Source organism: Loxodonta africana, chromosome 3 (genome assembly GCF_030014295.1).
Source record: "Loxodonta africana isolate mLoxAfr1 chromosome 3, mLoxAfr1.hap2, whole genome shotgun sequence".
In the NCBI taxonomy this organism is placed as follows: domain Eukaryota; kingdom Metazoa; phylum Chordata; class Mammalia; order Proboscidea; family Elephantidae; genus Loxodonta; species Loxodonta africana.
Genome location: NC_087344.1, coordinates 6,522,163 through 6,539,895, shown reverse-complemented (window position 1 = coordinate 6,539,895; position 17,733 = coordinate 6,522,163). Strand labels below are relative to the sequence as shown.

General features: G+C 55.9%; 1 protein-coding gene across 2 annotated transcripts in view; it reads left to right on the top strand.

The window, feature by feature from the left end:
• MAP2K2 (mitogen-activated protein kinase kinase 2) overlaps positions 1–16,921 on the top strand; it is a 37,396-nt gene extending 20,475 nt beyond the window's left edge. The window contains exons 4-11 of one of the 2 annotated variants that reach the window (XM_064280299.1): positions 268–345; positions 2,088–2,139; positions 2,320–2,444; positions 3,528–3,741; positions 6,509–6,573; positions 9,479–9,540; positions 10,644–10,689; positions 13,317–16,921. In XM_064280299.1, coding sequence (XP_064136369.1) covers positions 268–345; positions 2,088–2,139; positions 2,320–2,444; positions 3,528–3,741; positions 6,509–6,573; positions 9,479–9,540; positions 10,644–10,689; positions 13,317–13,427 — 753 coding nt within the window. In that variant the 3' untranslated portion in view covers positions 13,428–16,921. The other variant, XM_064280300.1, reaches the window with a different exon arrangement.
• Positions 16,922–17,733: the final 812 nt, after the last annotated feature.

The window sequence follows — 17,733 nt, the reverse complement described above, 5'->3', positions numbered from 1 at the left end:
CCGACAGGCTGGCCTGTTCCAGGAAGAGACGCTGCATGTGGGGATGGCACTGGCGTTCTCATCCCTTCCCATTTCCTGATGGTCCTGGGGGGTAGTGGCCAGGCCTAACTGTGGAGGAAGTAGCAGAGCGCCTCTCAGAGGCCGGGCCATGCTGCCTTCACTACCTGCCACGCCACGCCATGCCATGCCAGCTCTGCTTAGCCAGGCTCTGAGGGCAGGCAAGGTGACTCAGAATGGTTTGCTTTCTCTCTTCTGTGGGCCACCTAGGACGGAGGCTCCCTGGACCAGGTGCTGAAAGAAGCCAAGAGGATTCCAGAAGAGATCCTGGGGAAGGTCAGCATTGCGGTAAGTGTGTGTGTCACCCATTGACACCGTGTGCCCTGGTTCTGCCATGGCCCTGGCATTGGGCCCGTGCTCCTCACCCCGGCTCTGCATGGATCTGTTATACCTCCTTCCCGTTGCATGCGGCCAGGGAGCCAGAGCAGAGTGAAGCCCACCACAAAGGGGCTGCTGTCCCCTCTCCCACTGTGCAGGACTCTGAGCTAAGGGCATCCCTGAGTTCCCCATCTGTCGAGTGAAGACACTAGGTCTTAAGATTCTGCCCTGCACAACGTCCTGGCCGCGGGGGGCAGGGGACATGGAACACCCCTGGGCTAATGGGGGCGGCCAGTCTCCCAGCCCCTTCCATTGCCTAGCGGACAGAAGTTCCCGTCTGCACCATGACCAGGGCCCTACGGACGGCGGTGCCAGAAGTGTGTGGGAAAGCAGCTTGAGAAGGTGGTTGAAGGGAAAATTCAGGGTGGGGGGTGCAGGGCCACCGTGACCTCTGACCATACTCCCCCTCACCGCCAGAAAATGCGCTTGGGGCCCCAGGGGACAGGGCAGAGCCAGAGGTACCCTCTCGGGGTGTCTGTGCCCCACCTTTGCAAGTCAGCACGGCCCTCGGTTTTCCTGGCTCCCAGCCGACAGTGAGGTCTGGACAGAAGATGCTGCTCCTGGGAACCTTTGTTTCCTTGCCTGTGAAAGGGGATAACCTTGACCTGCCTCTTGTAGGTGTGGGCGCAGATGAGGTGATGGGGTCACAGTGACTAGCGTGGTACCAGGCCTGTGGCGTCTCAACTCCAGAAGCCACCATTGGGGTGTCACTTCTGTCATCATTTCATTCCACGGATGGGCCCTCCAGACCCTTCAGTCTGGTGGAGCTCAGCACTGGGCCGCGGTCGCCCCTGCAACCCAGCACTGCACCCTCGCTGACTGTGACGGTGGCAGCTATTGTAGATCGTGTGCCTCGGCCCTCTCCCCTTTAAATGGAGGCAGAGTACGCCTGCCCCCTAGGGAAACGGCTGTGCGAGAATCTGAATTACACACACACACGCAGCCGCAGGCAGTGGTGGAACTCACACCTTCTGCACGGGAGACCCAGGTTCGCCTCCCGGCCGGTGCACATCCTACACAGCCACCACCTGGCTGTCGGCGGGGGCTTGCATGTTGCTGGAATGCTGAACAGGCTTCAGCGGAGCTTCCAGACAGACGGACTAGGGAGAAAGGCCTTGGGATTGACTTCTGGAAATCAGCCAGTGAAAATTCCTGTGCAACACAGCTCTGTCTGACACACATGGGGTCGCCTCGAGTCAGGGCCCACTTGCTGGCAGCTGACAAGGTGGATGCATGTTATCCACAGTAGTTACATCCTGTAAAGTCCCACGACGTGGACGGAACCAGCCTTGTTCAAATACAGCACATCGGAGCCTCAAATTCTTCCCCACTCTGCCTGTGCGTGTCTGAATGCGCCTGAAAGCCCCGCCAGTCTCAATTTTGGGGTTACAAATACCTTTTAGCAAGTGGGTGAATTCACAAATACAGACCTCCCGAGTACTAGCCACCTACTGTGCGTGTCAGGCCCTTGGGATCGCGCCCGGCACGCAGTAACAGTCCCGCTGTCGGCGCGGTCGTCTGTCCACTGTTCCCACTCATCCGCCCCTAAGAGTCACGCTCAGTGTGAGCACTGGCCCGCTAACTTGTCCCAGACGCAGTGGCTCCCAGGCCCGGCCCGCGACCTCGTCCACTGACCCCTGGCTCCCGCGCAGGTTCTCCGGGGCTTGGCGTACCTCCGGGAAAAGCACCAGATCATGCACCGAGGTGAGGGGGTCGCAGACGCCCTCCCAAGCCTGGCCGGGCCTTGTGGGCGGGGCATGTGCTGGCAGGTGGGCGGGGCCTTTGGGGGGGGCGTGTGCTGGCGGGTGGAGGGGTCTTTGCGGGCGGGTGTGGTTGCGCCTTCCGTGCCCTTGGTGCTCATCCGCAGCCCGGCTACCTTCTCAGATGTGAAGCCCTCCAACATCCTGGTCAACTCCAGAGGGGAGATCAAGCTGTGTGACTTCGGGGTGAGCGGGCAGCTCATCGACTCGATGGCCAACTCCTTTGTGGGGACACGCTCCTACATGTCGGTAGGTCTCTGGAGGGAAGCTGTCATTTTCCGTACTCCCCGCTTTGCAGCCAGCTCCCCCATTTCCAGGAAGCTCCTTGCAAACCCGCTCTTTCTGGTAATGAGTCCTCTGCTTCTGCCTGATTTCTCCTTCCTGTTAGAATTCTAACTCTCCTTATCGTCTCACTCAGGGTTTTGTCTCTCTGGAAGGCCAGCTTGGTTCCTTGCTCCTGGTAGTGATTGGGGGTAATGAGTGAATTTTGGAAGGTGCCCTGGTGGCACAGCAGTTAAGTGCTCAGCTGCTAACTGAAAGGTTGGTGGTTTGAACCCACCCAGCAGCTCCACGGGAGAAAGGACCTGGCAATCTGCTTCCATAGAGATTGCAGCCTAGAAAACCCTATGGGGCAGTTCTGCTGTCACATGGGCCACTGTGAGTCCAGATTGACTTCATGGCACCCAACAACAACAACAGTTAATTTTGGAAGCAAGAGTGGGCTTGTATGTACTCCAGAAAACTATTGAGGAGTGACCACAGTTCCTGGTTGGTGCAAACGTTAACATGTTCAGCTGGTAGCCAAAAGGTGGAGGGTTGAGTCCACCCAGAGGTGCCTCGGAAAAAAGCCCGGTGATCTCCTTGAGCAAAATCGGCTGTGGAAAACCCTGTGGAGTCCGGTTCTACTCTGACACACGCGGGGTTGCTGGGAGTTGGGGTCAACACAATGGCAACTGTTTTGGTGACCAGGAGCCTGCTGAGTTGATCCTATAAGCAGATTCTAAGAAGTCCATGTCCAGATGGTCAGGAGCTAGGAGGCCGTTCCCTGACTGGAGCCAGCTGTCCGTGGCTACAGCACTAGGAATCGCAGGTCTCGGAGCAGGTGCCGTCAGAGTCAGCTTGAAGCCCCTCCATCCCAAAGTCTCCTCATGCATTGGGGGCAAGGGGGAAGAGGCGGAATTGCTTTCTTTCTTTTGCAGTGAAGGGAGGAGTGGCTGCCAGGGGAGGGAGTGACACGAGGTGCCCTCTCTGACCCCGCAATCCCCCGCCTGCCTCCCAGCGGCCCCAGTCCCAGCCCTCCTCCCTGGCATTTCTCTCTGTCTCGCCCGGCAGCCGGAGCGCTTGCAAGGCACCCACTACTCCGTGCAGTCGGACATCTGGAGCATGGGCTTGTCGCTGGTGGAGCTGTCCGTTGGGAGGTACCCCATCCCCCCGCCGGATGCCAAGGAGCTGGAGGCCATCTTCGGCCGGCCGGTGGTCGACGGGGCCGAGGGAGAGCCCCACAGCGTCTCGCCACGGCCACGGCCCCCTGGACGCCCCATCAGTGGTACGGCCTGAGTCTGGGACATCTGCTCCAGGAGGGCGGTGACCTCCCCTGGCCCCTCATGTCACCACCTGTCCCTGGGTAGAGCTGATGTGGTCAGCAGTCCTCAGACGGTCCCAGGATTGCTGGGGACAGAGCTGGAAGTAGCACCCCAAAGCTGTTACGTGCAGGGCAGCTGCACCTATTGCTGCCAGCTGGAAGGAGCTGGAAACGAGCTCCCAGGCCAAGCCTGCGGTTGGCTGGTTTTCCCACATTTTGTCATGGAAACATTCAAACCCACAGAAAAGTTGCAAGATTTGCCCGGTGAACACAGTGATACCTACTGCCTAGGTTCTGCCATTAACATTGTGCCCTGTTTGAGCCAGGCTTTAAAATCCGAAGGAAATCCTGCCAGCTTTGATTCGGAATTTCCTCAGGTGGCCCATTGGATTTGGCCCCAATACACGTTTCTACAGAAAGTGCGGTGTGGCAGAGATGGGGGTCTGGGGGGACAGCTAGGTCCCTGGAGAACCTTCTGGCACTTAGAGCAGCCATCTCATGAGGAGGAGCCACTGACCCTAGAGATGGTCAAGCTGGGACACGTCGGCCGTGTTTTGGAGATGGCGTAGAAAGAAGGTTGAGGCTTATCTTTAGTCAGATAACAGGAAGAGGTTCGAGTTAAATTAGGGTCCAGAGGATCCTGTGGTCAATCGTGGGGGTTTTGGGCGGTGGTGGGTTTTTAACAGCCTTACTGAGATATAATTCACGTGCCATACAGTTCACCCATTTAAAGTGCAAGTCAGTGATTTTTATTATTTTCACAAGATTGTACAATATCAACTGTCTAATACAGATAATTAGAGATCACTACTATCTAATTCCAGAACATTCTCATCCCCGCACAAAAGAAACCCCATAACCATCAGCAGTCACTCTCTGTTCCTCTCTCCCTCCAAGCCCCAGGCGACCACTGATCCACGTCCTGTATTTATGGATTCGCCTGTCCTGGACAATTCATACCAGTGGACTCACGTGGCCTTCTGTGCCTGCATTTTTTCATTCAGCATAACGTGTGCAAGGTTCATCCCTGTCATCCATGTATCATTGCTTTGTTTCTGTTTACGGCACAGTAGTATTCCACTGTGTGGACAGACCACATTGTGTTCCTCTGTTCATCTCTTGGTGGGCATTGGATGATCAGACCATGTTTACCACAGTATTTTCCAGCCCTGCCTCCCCTTCTTGGTGTGGCAGCCAGGTTGCTCGGGGCAGCCATTTTGATTTCATCACAGAGAAAAATCTCACTGCTCCTCACCCCCAGGCCTGGCTTTGTGTCCAGCCCCCTGTAGAGGACTCTCCCAGCCCTGAATTGCCAAGGCTTCCTGACTGTCCGTTCCCAGAGGGGAGGGTCGTGGGGTAGGCCGGACCACCTGGCCTCCCTACACCCCCCTGACCCTGGCCGCCATGCCTGTCTCAGGGTGGGGCCAGAGACCAATGTCCAACTGCCAAGTTCGGACCTGGCCAGCTGCGGTGAGGACATGGGTCCGAAACCCTCAGCCCAGCCGCCCACCCAGAGTGGCATTTGGGGCGTCTGCTGTCACCACCAGCAGCTCTGTGCAAGGTCACATGCCCATCCTGGCGACTGGCACCCCCTGCCCTACCCTGCCTGGCACACCAGCAAGGAATGGGCTATGTCTTTGGCACACTCAAGCCCACGCCAAATGGGTGACTTCTCAGAAATGCTCCTGCGTTCATGTTGACCCTTTTTTTTTTCAATTCACCAGAAGCTCGGGAGAGAAATGGTTTTCCCGGGGAAACATGCCCAGCAGCAGCACAGCCGGCCTCGGCAGGGGAGAGCGGGCTGAGCTGCGTTCACACCTCAGTCCCAGACTGCCAGAGAAACGAAGCGGTCAGCCCCGCTGCTCATCTGACCCCTGGGATTTTTGTTGTTGTTGTTGTTTGTATCATGGTACAATATGTGTAACAAGAAGTTTGCCATTTTGTGGTAGAATGGTCTGGAAAAGGACGTGGCGATGGTTGCAGACCATGATGAACGTGACCAGCGTCACTGGGAAAATTCTCAAACTGGCAAATGTACTAGTGAATATTTTTTTACCACAATTTTTAAAAGTTGGCCATTTTAGCCATCTTTAAGCTACAGTTCGGTGATGTTAATTAGGTTCACAACGTTGCAACCGTCACCTCTGTTTCCATGAGTTTTCCATCAGCCCCAACAGAAACCCCGTGCCCCTCCCCCGGGCCCTGGCGCCTGCTCAGCTACTTTCTGTCTCAGTGAGCTTGCCTCTTGTAGATACTTCCTGTAAGTGGAATCACGCATTATTTGTCGTTGTTTTTTAATTTGGTAAATATATGTAACACAACACTTGTCATCTTAGCAGTTTTCACGTGTACAGTTTGGTACAATAATTGGTTCTTCATGCTGTTGAACCATCACCCTTGCCTGTTCCCAGATTTTTCCGTCCCCCTTAACAGAAACTCAGTGTCCCCTAAGCAGTGAGGCCCCCTCTCCCCCTCCCTCGGCCTGGTAGCCACAGGTAGCCACGGGTAAACTTAGGTCTCTCTGCTTGCCTGTCGTGGCTGTTTCCTGTAAGTGGGTCATACAGCCACTGTCCTTTAGTGACTGACTGCTTTCACTCCTTGTTCAGGGCGGTGGCATGCGGCAGGACCTCATTCCTCCTTATGGCTGAGTAATATTCCACCTCCTGCTTGTGCCACGTTGTGTTCATCCCCTCACCCGTTCATGACCCTCTTGGTGCTTCTCTCTGCCTAGGTCACGGGATGGACAGCCGGCCCGCCATGGCCATCTTTGAACTGCTGGACTACATTGTGAATGAGGTCAGTGCCTGGAGCCCCCGACTCCTCGGTATACTCGGTGAATTCAGTCAGTCCTGCCAGGGTGCCATCTTAGTGACCTGGCGCTGCCAGAATAAAAATACCCCAGGCGTGTGGCTTAAAGAACAGAGTGTATTGTCTCGGGTTTTGGAGGCTGGGAGTCTGAACCCAGGGCGGCGCAGGTCTAGCTTCTTTCTCTGCTTTAGGAGAAGGTACTTGTTCCTTTCAGCTTCTAGTGGCTGCCAACAGCCCTTGGCATTCTTGGGCTTGTGGATGTTTCTCCTTCACTGGGTGTCTGTCTGTCCTGCTGTGTTTGTAAGAGGCCACTCAGAAGGGTTTGGGTTTCTGCCCCACCCTGTGTGGCCTCATTAGCATAACAATAAGCCAAAACCCATGGGCCCTGGACTCAATTCCAACTCCTAGGGACCATATAGGACAGAGTAGAACTGCCCCATGGGGTTTCCAAGGCTGTAGTCTTTACAGAAGCAGACTGCCTGATCTTTCTCGCGTGGATCAGCTGTTAAGTTCAAACCGCTGACCTTTCAGTTAGCAGCCAAGCACTTAACCACTGTGCCACCAGGGCTCCTCAACATAACAGTGTTACTTTGATGGGTGCCGTCAGGTCAGTTCCGACCCACAGTGACCCTGTGCACAACAGAACCAAACACTGCCCGGCCCGGTCCTGCTCCATCCTCACAGTCGTCGTTATGCCTGAGCCCATTGTTGCCGCCACTGTGTCAGTCCATTTCGTTGAGGGTCTTCCTCTTTTTCACTGATCCTCTACATTACCAAACATGATATTCTTCTCCAGAGCCTGGTCTCTCCTGATAATGTGTGTCAGCATAACAATGGAAAACCCCTGTTTCCAAACTGGGTCATGGTTTACAGGTACAGGGGTTAAGGACTTCAGCTTATCCTTTAGTGGGACACAGTTCAAGCCATAACACATCTCTTACAAAAAAGAAGATAATTCAAGAATCAGACTGGATTTCATTTGGGGCTGCAGGGCCAGGCAACATCTAGGCCATTCTTTTCAACAGAAGGCAGCGAGGTGTGAAAATACACCCCCTTCCTTCTTCCTGCCCCGCACAAGTCCACCCCCTCCCCGGGGGAAGTTTTTTATAAAGACAAACCCAGAATTTCCACTACTGTTCCTTCCTTTCAAGTCCAGGGGCTACAGGTGCCCGTGAGCTGAGCACCGGGGCCCAGGTGCCAAACTCCTCCCCACCCCCGACCTGGAAGCTTTCGTCACCCTGTATCTCTGCACCGAGCCCCTTGTGTCCGCATGCACGAACTCATAAATAATCACTGCTTCCCGGGAGAAAGGCCAGGTGGTACCTTGTCCCTGAGAAGGCGGCTGGGAGAGCCTGGCCAGGAGGCGGCTTGTCTTTCCTGGGCAGCCAAGGGATCGAGGGCAAGCTGGCATCCCGTCTCTTCCTGCGCATCATAGGCCCACTTAGTGTTTAGTGCACTAACCACGGCTTACAGGTTTATCTCAATTCGTCAGACAACCCCACGAGTGGGTGGTATTAACGCTCCCATTGCACAGACAAGTAAACCAAGGAAGACCAGCTAGGACAGGAGGAGCAGGACTTGAACCCAGAGCCCTCACTTGGAGCTGCCTCACCCTGCCATGGCCTCCCTCCCCTGCCCCCTGGGCCTTCTGTGGGCATAGGTGGGTTTTCTAGAGCCCCTGGGAGTCTGGGAAGAGAGACAGGGCAGCCAGGTTGCACACAGCACTGGGCCCAGCCCAGGGCTGGGTCACGAGGTAAGAGGCTCAGAGCAGATTGGCGACAATAGGGCGTGGTAGCTCTGGTGACACAGCTTTCCCGCACCTGGCAGGGACGCCCAGGGCAGCTGCCCGCCCTTCCCGCCTGAGTGGGCAGTTTCAGCCCCGAGACATGGGTAGCAGAGAGCCCAGGGGAGGGGAAGGCCCTATGGCTTCACTGGAGCACCTCCCGACCCTGCACTGTGGCTGCCCCTTCCCCGAGGAGACATGTACCCAGCTGGGCTCCTCGGGGGGCCCCCAGCCCTCAGGCCAAACCACAGAAACTCGCCGGCCTCCTGTTGTCCAGGCCCCTAGCTCACGCCTGCTTTCTTGGTGATGGAGCCCGAAGCACTCGGTGCCACAGAATTCCACGGTGGTGACGGCAGACATCTGTATGCAGGGTGGCCAGGAGCAAGGCTGCGAGGTCATCCCCAGGTCAAGCCTGGGCCAAGTCGATTCCTACTCAGGGCAGCGCCACGTGTGTCAGTGGAACTGTGCTCCGTAGGATTTGCAGTGGCTGATTTTTCCGAAGCAGATCACCAGCCTTTGGAGGCACCTCTGGGTGGACTTGAACCTCTAACCTTCTAGTTAGCAGCTGGGAACGTTCACTGTGTGCACCCCCTGGGTACTTTCCGAGCCATGGAACAGGATCATAGCACCTCCGTCGAGTGTCACCGTGGTTGCTGAGAGCCCTGAAGACGGAGCCTGGCACGTGGTGTCTTTACTGTGTGGATGCTGGCCCTGCCCTCTCTGCGGGCTTTAGTTCCGTATTCCCCGTGGAGAGAAGCAGGCACGGGGCCTGGGATCCACCCCCATCTCCAGATGAGAGCAGCCCCTGTTCTCCTTACCATAACCACCTGTGATTCCCAGAAAGTTCCAGAACCAGAGTACACCCCAGTTGGGAGATGTCAGAGGCAGGAAGGCTGCTGGGGGCAGAGCGGATGCTGCCCTCTGCTTCCTGCAGGGTCGCTTCTGCCTCTCGGAGCAGCGAGGGGCTGGGAGGAACCTCCCTGAGCAGAGGGCCCTCCCCAAGCAGAGGGCCGTGTTTTTATCCCACATGAAGGATGTGGAAACGCCTTTACAGGTGGTTCCAGAGCCTCCTTGAGCTGATGGACCCCACCCATCTCTTCTGCCCCACAGCCTCCCCCGAAGCTGCCCAGCGGCGTCTTCACCCAGGACTTCCAGGAGTTTGTAAATAAATGGTAAGCTCCCCTCCAGCACCACCTGGCTGGACAGGCTGGGTGCTAGACCCTGGGAGGCCCCGCCACCTCCTGGGCCACCCTGCCACCAGCTCAACCAGCCCATGCCCCAGCCGACGACCTGGAAGTACGTTGCTTCCCAGCCCCAGGTAGGGCTCCCCCCAGGTAGGGCTCCGTGGAGCCTGCTGGCCAGAAGTCCCGGGTCAGGAGTACCAGGCGGGCTGGCAGGTGAGCGGCGCAGAGCCCAGCTCGTCCCCAAATCCCAGAATGCACCCAGCTTCCGTGTCCTTGGAGTCTTTATTTGAAAAGAGCTGTTGTTTCAACCTTGCCTTCTGCCAGCAGAGGCCCCAGGCCCGTGGGTTCTGTCACCCACCAGCTTCCAGAGAAGCCTCACAAGCAGGTTTCTGAGCAGGCCACCAACTGCTCTTGATCCTTCTGCCCAGAGGAGACTGGGTAGCGTCTCTGGCATGGGCCTTGTGCTGGGGCCAGCAGGGAGAACGGCCGCCCACTTACCCTCGGGGTGCTGCTCTCTTTCCGTGGGGGCATCTGCCAACCTAGCCGCCACTTGGGGATATGGCATGATTCACAGCACAAACTTTTCCTTGTGGTGACTCAGTGCGCCACAGGCCATTTGCACAGCCCTTTAGCAGGCTCGTTGTACAGTCCAGTTTTACTCGGAAACATTTCCGTACATGTGCCCTGAACTGCTTGGAGCAGCCGCCTTTGCGTAGTTTCCTCTGGACCTACTGACTCCTGAGCGAGTGAGCGAGCAGGTGTGGGGATTTGATTCGAATTTGGCTGTGCTTGCTCCTGGGCTTCTGGCCGGAAGGGTGCAGAAGGCATTTCCTACCCCATTTTCCTTCCCCTTCTTGCTGGGTGCCAGGCCCTATTCCCTCTCCCCAGGCATCCTGCCATTTAAGCCAAGAGACAGGTGCAGCCCCTCATCCTGACCAGGACTGGGAAGCGTAGCCATGGCAGAGCGGGTCTGTGCCCCAGGATGGGGTCAGCGCAGGTGGCCAGCCATGGCTCACAGAGTGAGTCACCCCGGGGCACGGCTGACAGAGCTCTCTGTCCTCTCCCCTTCCTCCTGCCTCGCGGACCCCCAGCCTGATCAAGAACCCGGCAGAGCGTGCTGACCTGAAGATGCTGATGGTGAGTGATGTGACAAGCGGGGCTGCTTCCTCCCTCCCTCTGAGCCAGGGACCTCCAGGATGAGGGGTTGCTCACCCAGGCCCCACTGCCTGCACCACGCCCATACTCAGCAACCCAGCCCATAGTCAGCAACGCAGCCGGCTGGGTTTGGGATGCGGGGAGTGGGCCGGGGCGGAGCCAAGCCCGAGAGCCCTCTGGGCCTCCCTGCTCCATAAGCAGTAGAACCAAGAGTTGGAAGCAGGCCTCAAACCCTGGGAGGACAGAACAACCCTGCTGTGCCTGAGGCATGGGTGGGTGAGGTTTTTGGTTCCTGGGTGCCATGGGTGCTGAGGCTTCTGGGAGTGCAGGGCTGCTTTCCTTCTTCATGTGTGCCCTTGGGGGTGTCTGGTGTTTGTGGTCTCTCCTGCCTCCCCGGCAGTTGCTCCTTTTTGGCCTGAGCAGGGTCCCATTTCCATGCCTGGCGTGGGCTCTCCTTCCCCTCAAATACCGGGAGACCCACTGCTTTCCTTCCGTACCCCCATACTCCTATCTCCTCCAACGAGCCCCAGGACCTTTGCACGGACAGTCGTCTCTTTAGAGGGCACCTCTTGTCTGTCCCAGGGCTGGCAGCTTCCTGCCGGGCCCTGCCTCAGAGCCTCCTTGAGTAGGCCCCAGGCCGCCTTGCCCAATCAGCCCCCCGTTAGTTGCAGCCAGTCTGTCCCAGTTTGTGTCCCTGTTTGTTGTAGCCCCTGGAGAAAGACAGGTGGGAAGAGTGTGTCTGTCTGATTTTTTCTAGAACCCCAGCACTCACTCCTGTCCTGACATGTAGCAGATTTTCCATTAACACACGTTAAGTAAGTGACACAGCGATGTGTCCTCGCGTGTGAGACAGGCGCATGTCAACGCCGAGGTCGCCCGTAATACCCCCCCACACGCGCAGCTCTCCACGGCAACCGGGTGTGGTAAAACCTTCCAGGCCTTCGCTCTCTGCCTAGGTAAAAAGACCTGTTATCTATATACACATCCTAGGTCTCTAGTGTGTCTATGACAGAAGTACCACAGCGGGGTGGCTTTCACAAACAAATTTATTCTCGTGCAGTTCAGAAGGCGAGAAGTCCGAACTCAGGGCACCGCTCTAGGGGAAGGCCTTCCCTCACTGTCGGCTCTGGGAGCAGGTCCTTGTCCCTTCGAGCTTCTGCTCCTGGGTGATCGCCCTGTGGCCTGGCATCCCTATTTCCCGTCTCTGCTTGCTCGCTAGGCTTTATCTGCTCTTTTTCTATCTCAGAGGTGATGGGCTTAAAACACAGCCTACACTGATGTGGCCTTTTATCATGGCAAAGAAGACCTGTCCCCAAATGGGATGGCAGCCACAGGTGTAGGGGTTAGGATTTATTATCCGCCGTCATGAATTCTCTGTGTAACTGCTCCTTCTGTGACCGCAGGCAGTAAGAGCTCCGTCAAGCCTGTTGCCCTTGGTTTTTTAACCAAGCCTGCAGCCACCTTTGGGAAGGTCAGGACGCTCCTGCCTTCCCTGCCTGTACGGGAGGTCGCAGGTGGGGGCCTGCAGCTCTTGCTGTCCAGTGGGGAGATACTATCAGCCGCTGTCAGGTCGGCCCGACTCAGGGTGACCCCGCGCACAAAGGCAGGAGACGCTGCCTGGCAGTGCACCGTCCTCGGGAGCCGGCGGCACATGGGGCTGTTGTAATGCACAGGGTTTTCATCGGCTGATTTTTGAAAGTCCATCAGCAGGCCCTTCCTCCTAGTCTCTCTTAGTCCGGAAGCTCCGCTGAAACCTGTCAGCATCGTAGCGACACACAGGCCTCCCCTGACAGCCAGGTGGTGGCTGCGCATGAGGTGTGCTGACTTTAACGGGACTAGAACCTGGGTCTCCCACGTGCAAGGTGAGAATTCTGCCACAGAACCACCGCTGCTTCTGTGGGGAGATTAGACCCCCCGATGAACTCCGAGGCACCTGCCGCCATCACAGAGCTCATCTTTGCACCCACCTGACCCTTCCAAAGCAGGAGTCCCTAGTGGGGCATTGTCCTGTGTGGGAACCACCAGCCTATTTAGATTTAGGTCCTTGGCCACACCAGACATATATCGAGGGCTCAATAGCCTCAGGTTGCTTTTCGCTGCAGGACTGGGTCATGTGTGTAGAGAATGGAGCTCTCATCGCAGAAGGTTCTAGACAACACTACTGTAGGCCGATAGGTTTCACCCGAACAGTCCTGCCCCAGGGGACTCTGGGTGATGTTTGGGGACATTTGTGTTCATGAGTGGGTGGAGGCCAGGGATGCTGCTCAACACCCTACAGCGCACAGGATGGCACCAAAGAAGGACCTGGCCCTGTGTCAGCAGTGCTGAAGGGGTAGGACGCCCTCATCCCACCTTGTCTGCGTCTCTGGGCCCAAGCTCTGAGTCTGGCGTCTGTTGCTGCCTCTCTGGATCGCCCCCGTCAGATGTGTCCTCTCCTTTCTGGGTGTGGTCTGTCCCCTGTCCACAGCATGTCTTCCAGATGCCGGGCCAGGATCCTCTTGTCTCCATGTCGTCCCTTTGTGTCGTGCACCAGGGTGGGGAGGCCACCCTTCCCTCTTCTTTTGGCAGAGCCCAGGGCCCAGCTGCTCACCTGTCCCTTTCCCTTCCAGAACCACACCTTCATCAAACGCTCCGAGGTGGAAGAAGTGGATTTTGCAGGCTGGTTGTGTAAAACCCTGAGGTTGAACCAGCCCAGCACGCCCACGCGAACCACCGTGTGACAGTGCCACCCGTCCAGCCGAAGACAGGCTGGCTCCCCCTGCCCCACACCCTGCCCGCTCTCCCAGCCCAGCCCCTCCATGGAGGGGACCATCACAGAAGACACCGGAACGCCCCGCCCCCCGCCCCTCCTCTGCCTGTCGCATTGGCGCAGCTCTCTGGGTTCCGGGGAAGGGTGGCCGCTCATGTTGTCTTCTTGGAACCTGCTTACCTAGGTTTAAAAAACGGGGGGGGAGAGAAAGCAAGTGGTGCCTGTTGTATTTTGTTGCGTTTGGTTTCCAGGGCTTCAGCCTTTGGCTCAGGTTCCCCTGGCGGTGTGAATGGTGACACCTGCTGCTGACCGAAGGGTTGGCAGCGGAGTCCACCCAGAGGCACCTCAGAAGAAAGGTGTGGAGATGAACTTCCAAAAAGCCAGCCACTGAAAACCTCATGGAGCCCAGTTGTACTGTGACCCACATAAGGTCTCCAGGAGTTGGGGTTCAGTTAACAGCGGCTGGTAGTCTGGCTCAGCCCCAGGGTTGAGGGGTTGAGGAGCTTCCGGTGAGGACAGCCCTGCAGGAAAACCTCAGCACCCACTCAGGAGATGGGGGAGGGAGGAAAGAAAGATGGCGTCGGCGCCGACTTTGCCCTTTTCCAGCCTCGGCGTGGACCCCCAGACAGCAGGAGGGGAGCCCTTCCTTTCCATCTTTCTGTCCGCTAGTAGACTCTTTAATGTGTAGAGAGAACCCCAGCTGTGATGAGGTCCAGTTCCCTTCACCTTCCCCTCTGGGCCACTTCAGAGAGCTGGAGCCAGCAGGAAGGTCCTCTGCTCCTCCTCTCATCGACCAGAAACTTCTGCCTCCTTGTGGAGCAGCAGCTGCTGAGCTGAGGTCGGCTCGACAGAAAGGAAGCGCTGGGTTTCCACGCTGCTGGTGTGGTCGACAACCCCAGCATACCCGGCAGATAAACCTGCGCTCGCAGCTGACAGATGTGGTGGGTGGCTCTCTTGGTCCCCTCCACCAGCCCCACACCAATCGGAACGGCCGCCCGGCGCATCACTGTCAGCACCTCCAAGATGCACATGGGTTTTAGATTGACGGGAGGTGAGAAGTGGGGCGGTCCCCTCCTGGTTCAGGCCTCAGGGTCCCCACCGGGCCCTCAGCTCCCATCAGCGTTTTGCCCTTGACTTGCCACAACCTCACCCATGGGAGAGCCGGTGCCCAGCCCTTGGGGTCCCAGGGCAGTAGGAAGTGGCAGAGGGCCGGGCTGTGTCTGAGGCTTCTCCTCTTGAAAGATGTTGAGGCTGAGTGAGCGGTCCCCCTCTGTACTTCCTGACAGCTTGAAACAAGGTGATACTTATCTGTGGGCGCCTTGCAAAGGAAGGGTTCTCTGAAGGAGCAGCAGGAGACAGCAGCTTGTGGTCCAGTAGGGACTGCTGGGTTGTCTTCTTTTTTAGGGAAATCCTTCTAATCTGTGTTGTTTTTATTTTGTGGACACCAAAGAAGATACAAGTTGGTGGCCCCTTCGACCAGCTTTCCAGGCTTTTGCTACTTAATAATCCCACCCCTCCAAAAAAAATCTCTCATGATTTGTTAAAAAAATTACTAAGATCTTGAAGGCGGTGACCTGTGGGTAACCCAGATTCTTCGGGACCATCCTCAGAAGGAAAGGGGTTACCGTGTTCACTGCACTTCAGTGTCTTTGTTCTCCAAGGGCGCCAGCCTCTCGTGGGCGTTCAGAATGACCATATCTTGGGGCCTGTCATAGAAACCATCCCTAGGTGGTGCGGATGGTAGACACGCAGCTGCTAACTGAAAGGTTGGAGGTGCCACCCAGAGGCACCTCAGAAGAAAAGCTTAGAGATCTATTGCCAGGAAAGCAGCCTTTGAAAGCCCGGTGGAGCCCAGTTCTACTCTGGCACACTTGGGGTCACCATGAGTCAGAATCGACTCCATGGCAGTGTGTGTGTGACACGTGACAGCAGAAGTTTTCAGGGTTTTTGCTCCCTACCCCCACTTCTCATTCCCTAGGATCCCACTTGGCATCAAGTCAATTCTGACTCATAGTGACCCCGCATGGGTCAGGGTAGAACTGGGTCTTCAGTGGCTGATTTTTTGGAAGTAGATCCCCAGGCCTTTCTTCCAAGGCAACTCTGGTTGGACTCGAACCCCCAACCTTTTAGTTGGCAGGTGAGCACTTAACCATTTGCTCCACCCAGGGACTCATTCCTTAGAAACGTTCCTAAACCGACTGTCCTCTACCCACAACTCCTGACTGTGTTAAAGTTGGTAGCATAGCCGCTGGCCTTCAGCACTGACACCCAGATCACCAGGCTGGCCAGAAGCGGCACAGACTTGGGGAGCCTCGCTCCTCTCCCCAGCCAGATGTGTCTGTGGGGCTCTGATGATGTGCTGGGCGCGACCTGGGTTTAAGTTTCTCTGCACGACGGACCCTGCCCTTTTTCCTATAAAAAACATAAAATCAGTTGGTGTTTTGGGCTTCTGTGTGGGAGGACTCCCTGGGTGGTGCAACCAGTTAACTTCCTCGGCTGCCAACCTAAAGGTTGAGGTTCAAGTCCACCCAGAAGTGCCTTGGAAAAAGGCCTGGCCATCTCCTGACACACACGCGGACACAATTAACTGGGATCCGCTCAGTGGCAACTGGTTTTAGTCTCTGTGGGAGACTGAGGCTGGGCGTTGCCTGGCCAGGCTGCTGGGCACCCTGGGGCCCCCGACTGGCTCCCCGCCAGCCACCCCAGTTATTGGAGGTGGAATGTTCTGTATAGATGGGATTTTTTTTTTTTTTTTTTTCAGATTGAGATGTTTTGATTTTAAATAGTAGACCTTTTTGGAGTAGGTTTAGATTCATAGAGAATGCAGAAAGCACAGTTTGCGCTGGTGTTTTGGGGTCGTTACGCTTTACAGACCTCAAGATGGTTACATGGAGTGATGAGTCAAACTACTAGTGTGTGTGAGGGCTGCTCGCCACTCACCTGTGACCCTGCACTGCTCTGTGCCACCTCTTCCCCCCCCCAAAAAAAGCTCAAATTCCAAAGCTTTAGAATCTCATGTGTTGGGGGTTGTGTTTGTGTTTTCTTGGCTTTTTGTGTGTGTGTTTCACTCGGAAGAGGAAAATACCCAACATTTTGTTGGTGCAAATTTTTTTTTTTAATTGTGGTAGAAATATAAATAGCAAACCATTTGTCATTTCAGCGTTTTTTACGTGTATAATTCAGTGACGTTGATTACATTCATCATGTGCCAGCAAATTGGTTTTGTTGTTTTATTTTGGTAAAACGTGTATAACACACCATTTGCTGATTCAGTTTTCACACGTACAGTTCAGTGACGTTGACGATGCTCATCGTGTCGTGCGACTGTCACCGCTGCCCTTTTCCAGTGTCCCACCACTACAAACAGATGGTCAGTGCCCCCCAGGCAGGGACTCCCCTTCCCCTCCCTCCCGCCTGTAGTAACCATGAATAAACTTTGGTCTTTTTGCGTTTGCTTGTTCCAGACACTCCGTATGTCTCAGTTACGTAGTGCTGCTATAACAAATACAAGTGGACGGCTTTCACGAATGGAGACTTATTCTCACCCAGGCTAGGAGGCCAGAAGTCCAAATTCAGGGTGCCACCTCCAGGGAAAGGCTTTCTCTCTCCGTGGGCCCTAGGGGAAGGGCCTTGTCAGCAATCTTCTCCGGTCTAGGAGCTTCTCAGCGCAGGGACCCCAGGTCCAAAGGATGGGGCTCTGCTCCTGGTGCTGCTTTCTTGGTGATACGAGGTCCCTAAGTCTTTCTGCCAGTTCTCTCTTTTATAACTTAAAAGAGATGAGCTTAAGACACAGCCAAGTCGTTTAGATTGAGTTCTGCCTCATTAAGGTAACTGCCATTGATCCCACCTCATTAACGTCTTAGTGATAGGATTTACAGCACACAGGGAAATGACATCAGATGGCAGGATGGTGGCCAACCACACAGCACTGGAAGTCACGCCCTAGCCAAGGTGGCAGGTACTTCGGGGTCACAGTTCAATCCATGACGCTGTGTAAGTAGGAGCATCTGCTGTTGGCCCTGTTGTGTTATGTCACTCAGCATGACGCTTTAAAGCAAATTTTGTTTTAACTCCCTGTTTTCATCCGAAATCAATGGCCCTTTTTGGCCAAGCTCCCTTCATCATTTCAGTAGCTTTTCCCCTCAGTGTCTTATGTTCCCGTGGGCTTGTAAGCATCTGTCTAGTGGGGACCAGCCCCCTCAACGTTGCCCAGATCAATGAAAGCCCAGCCAGTACACAGTGTTCATTGCAGCGCTTTCCACAAGGGCCAACAGGTG